Here is a 9,558-nt window from a genome sequence, read left to right as displayed (position 1 = left end):
TTGGTCGTGTTTATTTTTCCCATTTCAATCATCCTATAAAAATTTAATGGCCAATCTCTCTGAGCTTTCTGATGTTCACGTGTAGTGAGTTTTGGGGAGTTTTAGTTTCTTTTATATTGGAATGGAAAGCCCTCACTAATTAAGGGTTACAACGCACATACTTTAATTGAGTTCCAAAGTCCTATTGTCACTTTTCGAAAAGAGTTTTGTTAAGATTCGTCCTTTATTTATTGTGAGTGAATCTTTGTGCTTTTCAACAATGATGTATGATGAGTTTTAGGAGTTTAGGTTTCCTTTATATTAGACTAAAAATCCTAGCCTATTAGTGATTGCAACTCACATATTTTAACTAAGTTCCAAAGGAGTACTATCGCTTGTCAGGATACTTTTGCTAAGATATATTGTAGAAACGTTTTCAAAAATGAGGGGGATGATGTTGAACTTCTTGGCTAATTGTTTAAGTATTTTTTGTATTTTAATATTTTCCTTGTTTTTTTTGTTTATCTTATACACTTGAGTTTTGCAATAGCATTCGCCTGATCCTCGTGAATATTTCAAAAGATTTAGTTTTAAGGCTAATAAAGTGGCCCAAAAAAAGACGCAAGAGTGCTACTTCTTCATCATCTTATATGATGTGTGTGAAGAGGAAGCTTGATGTATCTTCTACCGGTGGAATTACCGCATCTCCAGATGTTATTATAGTTTTTTCTCTGAAGATGACGGCCTCGACCGTGAAAATAAAAGGTTGACGTGGGGCTAAGTACGATCATGCACCCATCATAAAGACTATGATCTTAGGGGTGCCTGAGATAGAGGTTTTTTTGTTGGGGTATTGGAAACCATGATTTATTTAAACTTAAGGCGGAGTCTTGTCTCATTGATGATTTAGTTTTAATTTAACATGATTTATCAAAGGAGTCCCTACTACCATTGGAGTATAATACTAGTATAGGGTTTGACAACCTATGTATGATCTCTAATATAACCATCATTTGTTCTTCATTAACTCCAACCCATTAGGACTTCAATTAGTAGTTTAGGTCCCTGCATGTATGCTGTTAGCTGATTCGATCCTAGTTATTAATAGTTCTATTTTTCTATATTAAATAAAAAATAATTGGCCTTTGTAGTCGTGGTATTGGGCCAAATTTTGTCACTCCAACATTATACACTCTTTTCCCCCGTACAATGTTTACATAAGATGAAACTTACAACATATTAATTTTTCATGCTACTTCATGTGGTTTTATAACCAATACATGTCTAAATTGAAGGTTAGCTTAATTTTATGTATCATTTGTCATTGGTTGCCTACTTAGGATTAGTCGCACAAAGGTACCAAGTTAAGAATTTACGCGGTTAAAATATACATATTTATATGATTCAATTCTAAAAATGAAGACATTATCATTACGATATTATACTAACTTTATGTTGAGAAAAACAAGTGCGAGGTAGAAGTTTTAAGAAACCAGTGTGGGGAAGTCCCACAATGATTTAAAAAAAATGGAAATTGCACATTTTATAAGTGAGAGAATCCACAGATCTATGACCTTAATGTTTTTGGTGAGTATGTGATGTGTCTCTCACAAGGTATGTTGCTAATAAAGAAATGCCCCAATGTAAATGCTCCTTCATGTTGGCCTCCCAAATTGATGATCAAATTGTGGTATCATAAGTCGTTGGTTCGAGTGAATGACCGACTCACTTGTATCAAAAGTCCTCCCCATATGGTGATGGGTAAGAGGCATGCCCCGTTGAAAAAAGTGTCAACGGCAGTACAAGTGTATGTGGATGAAAGAACTTTTTCTTGAGGGGGAACATTGTTGATAGACTCATACTTGAGGGGAGGTGTTGAAAAAAACAAATGTGAGTTGGTAGTGTTAAGAAACTAGTGTGGGAAAGTCCCACATTGATTAGAAAAATAGAGATTGAACATTTTATAAGTGAGAGAATCCACATACTTATCCCTGATCTTCTAAGTGATAAAGAACATGGTTAGTGGCAAGCTGTGGCCATTACGCCACATGCATCATTAAGAGGGGTTACAAAGGTTGTCATTTTCAGAATTTGTGTTTAATCATCAAGTCTACGAGGTTTTGTCTTTTTTAAAATCAAAGTTAATGTTGATCGTATATAAATGTGTCGAGTGTTGCCAAATTTAAAAGTTAATTGATTAATTAATTAATAATTCTAAAATAATATATTTTTTAAGTTCCATTACATCCTAAAAAAAATTAGTTTTCACTTTCTTCGGTGAAAGTTATATAGAAAATTGAGTTTTATGTAATACTTCTTCTAATTTATTTATAAAAAAATAAAATAATTTTTTTTTATATTTATTAAATAATTAATATATTTAATTTGAGATATATTGATTTTACAATAAATTTTAAAAAATAATTTCTTTTATAAATAAAATCAGATTGAGTAGTAAGCTACTAAGCTAAAAAAACACAAGTAAAATGCAATCAGGAAAAACAAATATTAAATTGAAAGAAAAAAAAAAACAATTTAAACTACATCGAAACGAAACACCTTTAATACACTTCTACAGTAAAAATTGATACGTGCTGCAAAAGTTTCGCATAGAAAAATCAAACAAAAAAACCAAAAGTTAAAATAAAAAACAGATTAAAGAAAAGAAAGTGGACCATACGGATTGATCAGATTTTGTGGTTCACATGCACACGAGCAAAAACTATTACAAATTACAATTTGTAATATTTAACAAAGGAATAAAAACAAAATAAACGCCGTTAGAATCCAGAACATGGTAGTATATGCGGAACCCCGTTCACACACAAAACCCGTTAACCAGTCAAACATCACGTATGAAAGCATCCACTCCATTCCCTCATGCATTCAATGCCACCGGCTGTACCATTTGGTCACCTACAATTGCCGGTCAACTATTCCTTTTCATTTCTATTTCTATCTTTCTTTGTTCCTTTCACACTCTCTCTCTTTCTCTCTCTCTCTCTGAAACTGTTACTATTATCTCAAAGAGTGTGTTGTTGTCTACAAATGAAGGATTTGGATTTGTGCATTTGAGATATTCATCTAGGTATATGGAGAAGAAAGAGATGGCTGTGATGAGTGTGAAGAGTGAAGAAGATGTTGTTGTTGGTGTTGGTGGTGGTGGTTCTTCATCTTTGCTAAACGGTTTTCAGTTTTCAAGCGTGTTTGATTTCTATGAGGTAGAAAAAAGCTCTTCTTTAGGGTTTATGGAGTTACTGGGTGTGGAAAACTATAGTTCTTTGCTTGATGTACCGCAACTATCAACCATGAGTCATCATCAAACTACAGTTAAGTCTTCATCTGATACTAATGGAAAAGAGTGTTCTGAGGTTTTGAATCATCTTCCTCAAACTCCTAACTCTTGCTCGATTTCATCGGCCTCTAGTGAAGCAGTTAATGATGAACAACATAATAAGATTCTTGTTGACCAAGTCCAAGAAGATGAAGATGAAGAAGAAGAAGAAAAACAAAAAACCAGCAAACAGTAAGTTCTTTTTTTTTCTTTTTCTATTTTTGTTTTGATAATAAAGTGTATGTTATTTTATATATATTTCAGAAGACAATTAGATAAACAAATGAATATGTTGGACTTTGGTTTTTGTTTTTGCTTTTGTTTTTGTTTTGGGATTGATTAGTTAATTCGGAACGTGATTTGATGGATTATGGGATCTGGTTGTTTTTGGGGTTAGGTTGAAGACTAAGAAGACAAATCAAAAGAGACAGAGAGAACCAAGATTCGCGTTCATGACGAAAAGCGAGGTGGATCATCTGGAAGATGGGTACAGATGGAGAAAGTACGGTCAAAAAGCTGTCAAAAACAGCCCCTTTCCGAGGTACTAACAATTCTTTTCATTCTTCAATATTTTCACTTTCTTTTGGTACTTACTTTAGATTATGCTATGTGTTTGTGTTTAACATCTCGAACATGTATGTTATGTTTATGTTTTTGTTTATGCGTAGGAGCTATTATCGCTGCACCACTGTTTCATGTAATGTGAAGAAACGTGTGGAGCGGTCTTATACTGATCCAACCATTGTAGTCACAACTTATGAAGGCCAACACATTCATCCTAGTCCAGCTATGTCCCGTTCCGCCTTCGCCGGAGTTCAGATACCACCGCCGAACGCTGTATCCGGTGGGTTTCCAACAAACTTTGGTTCAGTTTTGCAAGGGAACTACTTGTCTCAATATCAGCAGCAACAACACCATCAACATCAACATCAACAGCTACTGGTTAATACATTGTCCTCTTTGAGTCACCCTTACCACCAAGAGAGGAAGCTTTGTAATCCAGGGACAAGTTCCTTTCTTAGGGACCATGGTCTTCTTCAAGATGTTGTTCCTTCACATATGTTGAAAGAAGAGTAAATATGATTTGATAAATAGCTTCATTATTACTTTCTATGTTAGTATTTCTTTCTTTTTTAGTATATTTTCTTGCTGACTTTTTCTGTAAGACTTAGGTAACAACTATGTAACTTTTCTTTCTGATATGACGGATAGGTGGTGAGGGTGATATATTACTATTAGTGATGAATGATAATCATCATCTTGTAAAGACCACTTTATCTTTATTGCATATAGCCCACATCATGATTATTATGATCTATAAAATATAGATATCAACACTCATAATATTCAACAAAATAAATTACTAATTCAATGTATTTGTAATCATACACTAGTAGTAATATCTAAGTGTTTAAAAACCCTAAAGATTAGCCTATTGGTGAAGGATTAGGTGCGCTGGTGAAGTATTGGTTTCTGAGAATGTGCTTCTCTTAAGGCTTCAGTCAGGTTTGAATTCTATTAAGTGTTAGCAATTCCTACTTTCTCAATCATGTCTTTCAATTGTTGTTGTTCTGCTTCAATAATAGTACTATGTTTAGTATAGAACAGAAAGAAAAAAGGAACAAAGTAATGTCATTGGAGGTTTGGGCTGGGCTGCAAAACTGAGTTCTGTCATATATCTATTTTTAATGATATGATTACGACTTCTCATTTGTCTTATATTTTTGTTTCTTTTTGCTGAAGGAATGTGCATTGATTTCACTGATGTACAGTACATCATGCAGTGACGATTGTTAGGTTAAGGTTTATAAAACAGGAACAATTGGTGTACAAGTTTGCTAAATATGTTTTGTTCCTGTAAAACTAATTATAGTAAAATGTTTTTATTTATTTATTTATTTTCAATTTTGGCGGTGAAAATTTTATACCAACATGGAAGCAAGGTTATAAATAAGGAGAATAATTCAACCACTCTAATCCATTTAGAGGTAGATGAATAAATGCTTCTTTACATCCTGCACGCTATGCAACTACAATCCATTCATAAAAAAGAACAAAAACAAAAGAAGAAAAACCCATACAAGCTATAAGGATATTATTAAGTGTGATATTTATCATATGATGTAATAGATTATGATAACGACACATGTTAGATTTCTTTATCAAGGAATAAAAACAACCCGTGTTTGTTTATAGTTTTTGTTTTATTATAACATGTGTATGAACTATATAATTGTGAGAGAATATAATTGTGAGATTCAATTTTTCATGGTGGTTCACGGATAAGTATATGCCAACACATAGGTAGAGGTTGTTATATTATATACGACACGCTACCGTTAATAAGGATTGCTGTGGCTTGGTCTCTTTCACTCTTTCATATATGCTTTTGTTTTGTTTCTCTTGTATGGTAAATGGAAGATACATTGTATCGAATTAATGTCATTCACTTGTTTAGTATAAAGTAGGGTACAATCAGTAAACAAGTTGTTTTGTTCTAATGCCAAAAGGGTGTTTTGAAATTGTCAATATTCTTCTATTCCTGTACCGTAGCCAGTGACAAATGAATGTTATACATGTTCAGAACATGTTAACTCAATTAACTATTAAGCAGGAAATTAATATAACTTAGATGTAAAGAGAGAAAGTGGGCCCTGTGGGTCCATGAGTATTTTGCGTTACATTGTTTTACTCTATCTTGAAACATCATTTGGCTTAGAAAATAATGTATGTGAAAGAGTTCGAATAGAATTATATGTAGCAATAGGTCATATACAAAGAAGAGTTGGTTATGATAATATGATTCAATAGTGATATGCAACTCGACTTATGTTATGTTGATGTATTAACTAATTATCCTTTATGTGGTATTTTGGATCGAACTCTGATGTCGATAAGGGTAATTTTATGGTTTGATAGAAGTTATGCATGCTGTAATCGAAGTCTGTTCAAGTAGGTTGTCAAAATATGTTTTGTTTAAAAGCATGTCGAATTGGACTTTGCTTGTAAAACCCAATTGTTAAGCTAACTTGTAGCCTAAGTTAACTTAGTAGTCTATAAATAGACTCGTTTTCTCGTGTTGTTGAGAGAGGTTAATTGTTGTTATTCACTGGTAATCTTTGAACCTTTATTGAGAAAGTGAATAGTAAAACAATTTAAATCAATTCCTATTCTTCTTGTTCCCTCTTATCTCCCTTGGTAAAACCTAATATGATTTCTTGTGTTCGTTCAAGAAACTCAATCTTTTTCTCATAGTTTAGTTTGTTTTGGACGACATCAATTCACAACACCTTAGAAATAGTTTTGTCTTGGATGATCAGCAGAAGATTCTTTCAGTTGTTTGGAAGAACTGCCTCTTGTAAAGTGTTAAAAGTGATTAATAAACTACTATATGCAATGTTGTACACTACTATATATAGCCGTCACTGCAATTTGTTTTTGCACTGCAATACTGTAATAAAAAATAGTTACAATACACCTACATAATTCTCTCCTCCAAAGTGTGTTTTACTCTAACATCTGGTATCCATAGAGTTGCGATTGAGACCTTGCAACACACGCGATGGGACTAACTAGCGCAAACTTCTCAGTGAATCTCCCTATTCTTAATGGAAAGAATTGTGATCGATGGCATGTACAGATGAACGCAATTTTGGGCTATTAAGAAGTTACATAAATTATTGAAGAAGGTTATCCCGCACTCCTCCAACAATCCTACAAATGCGCAGAAGGCACTTTACAAAGAAACTATGAAGAAAGATTGAAAAGCGACCTTTTCGCTCCATCAGTGTGTTGATGAATCACACTTTGAGAAGGTTGCAGGTGTTGCAACTTCGCAAGAAGCATGAAGGATTTTGGAGGAGTGCAATGATGGCGCAGAGAAATTGAAGAATGTGATATTGTAGACGATGAGGCGTCAATACGAATTGATGCAAATGGAAAAAAATAAAAAGATATTGGAATTCTTTAACAGAATTATCACCCACACAAATGCAATGAAAAACTACGGTGAAACAATCTCAGATTAAACAATTGTTGAGAAAATCTTACGAACCCTATGCCCCAAATTCAACCACATAGTGGTTGCCATAGAAGAATCCAAGAAGCTTGAAGAAATGAAGGTAGAAGAATTACAAGGCTCCCTCGAAGCACATGAACAAAGAATAACTGAAAGGAGTACAAAGAAATCGAGTGATCATCAAGTTCTACAAGCATATACGTCAAAGAGAGACGGTTACAATTCAAGAGGAGGCTTGAGACACTGAGACCGTGGAAGAGATTTCAGAAATGGATTTGGAAGAAATGCTCAGAATCAAGAACAAGAGAAGAATGATCAAGAATATTCATAAATCTCAAATTATCGAGGAGGAAGAAAGAAAGTAGATAGAAAAAGAATCAAGTGTTACAATTCAATCGAATTGGGCACTTCTCTACAAAATGTACAACATCAATAAATCAGACATAGCAGCGAGGAGATTATCAGGCAAACATGGCTAAAGAAGAAAATAGAATAAGCACTAAAGAACAACCACTTGTGCTGATGATGATCACCAATTGAACATCATACTGCAATGAAGTGTGGTACATTGATTCTGGATGTTCCAATCACATGATTGGATCATACAAGTGAATGTGTGAAAACGACAAGAAAGAAGGGGGGGGGGTGAATTGGGTTTTGCAAGCAAAATCGTTTTCCAAAACAAGAACACAACTAACAAGTTAATAACAAAGAGACAAAAACATAAGTATTTTTATCCTCTCAAAGCTACTCCAGTCCACCCGCCAAGGTCATTTTTCCTTATACATAAGGACTTAATCCATTATAATCACAAAGAATAATCTTTTTTGTCTTCTCAAGGATCCAACTATACCCTAGTATCCTTAAGGACTCATAAAAAATAACCTTATTTGTCTTCTTAAGGATAACCTCCTTAAGGAATCAAACAAACAATTTGAATAATATTTTGCGTGTTACAAGTTGCTTCTATACAAGAAGATTTTACACAAAAGATAAATAAACACTTAAAGAAAAATTGTGTACAAAAGAATGATAGCTTTTCACAAAGAAACAGACTTGTCAAAATGTTGTAACACCGGTGTTTTCTTCAAGTCTCTAAGTCTCACTTATATAGCATAAGAAGAAGACCGTTGGAGGGAAAACTAGGAAAAGCCCATAGAGCGGTTGTCCACTAATGGATGGTGAAAGGAGTGATAATGCGTACTGTCCTTCGCCTATAAAATCAATGACAAGTGTGATGTATAGTACAGTCCTTTACCAACGATATCAGGTAGTGGAGAGGATATTTGATTTGTACTATGTATTATTTGATCACTTTCCAATTTGATCTTATCTTCAAGTTCATTGACTTCTGTTAAAAATTGATGAAGCATGAAATGAAGAAACATAAAGCAGGATTCAGAAACATCAGAATCCTTGGTCAGAACCTTGACAACATCAGTAGTCTGGCTCGAGATCTTTAGTATCTTTAGAATCTTCAGAGTCTTCATAATCTACAGTTAGAACCTTGATAACCTCAATCGTATGGCTTGAGATCTTCATAATCTTAAGCTACGTAACATAAATTTAAAAGCTTGCCATTCTTCAGAAGTTTGGTGATCAGAGTCACTTCCAGAAGTGCGAACTGAGAGAACATTGCAGCAACAACATAGTGTTTCCTCAAAAGCTTCTCATGAGTGAATCAACACAAAAGCAGAAAGATCATTGCAACAACAACATTGAACATCTTTCAGAACTTCTAATAGCTGGCGCAAAAGCGGATTTGGAACTCGTTGTTTAGAAACTGATGACGTTGCACGTCATATACTCAGAATCAAAATTGGTTGTTAAAGCTACACAATAACAAACCATTAGGGTACCAAAATTGTTCTCACACAAATACAACATTATTTTCATCAAAACCCAAGGTATAGATGCAGAACCAAATCTTGTTCTAACAATCTCCCCCTTTTTGATGATGATAAAACATGTATTTTGATGGACAATTTTGTATAGGGTAATTACAAAAGAATACATCTTACAGAAGCACAAAGCTCCTCCTGAGATGTATAATCCTAAAAAGATAAAATCAAAATGAAAGAACACTTTCCTAATTAACCTTTTTGAAGTACCAGAGTAATTTTCAATCAGAGTTTGGTTTATCTTCAGAAGTTGATTGATGTTGTCTGGAGCACTGGTTTTTTAACATCAACATTTTGATGAGCTTCCCTTCAGAAGCTTGGTTGAG

General features: G+C 33.8%; 1 protein-coding gene across 1 annotated transcript; it reads left to right on the top strand.

Moving 5' to 3' along the window:
- Positions 1–2,943: 2,943 nt before the first annotated feature.
- Positions 2,944–4,621, top strand: LOC127093142 (WRKY transcription factor 23). The gene is made up of 3 exons (XM_051032045.1): positions 2,944–3,505; positions 3,711–3,854; positions 3,982–4,621. Exons 1-3 carry the CDS (start codon positions 3,072–3,074, stop codon positions 4,388–4,390), a joined length of 987 nt encoding a protein of 328 aa, XP_050888002.1. The 5' UTR covers positions 2,944–3,071; the 3' UTR covers positions 4,391–4,621.
- Positions 4,622–9,558: the final 4,937 nt, after the last annotated feature.

Source organism: Lathyrus oleraceus, chromosome 6, assembly GCF_024323335.1.
Source record: "Lathyrus oleraceus cultivar Zhongwan6 chromosome 6, CAAS_Psat_ZW6_1.0, whole genome shotgun sequence".
Taxonomy (NCBI): Eukaryota; Viridiplantae; Streptophyta; class Magnoliopsida; order Fabales; family Fabaceae; genus Lathyrus; species Lathyrus oleraceus.
The sequence above is the reverse complement of the archived record's forward strand: the minus strand, read 5'-3'. Positions and strand labels throughout refer to the sequence as shown.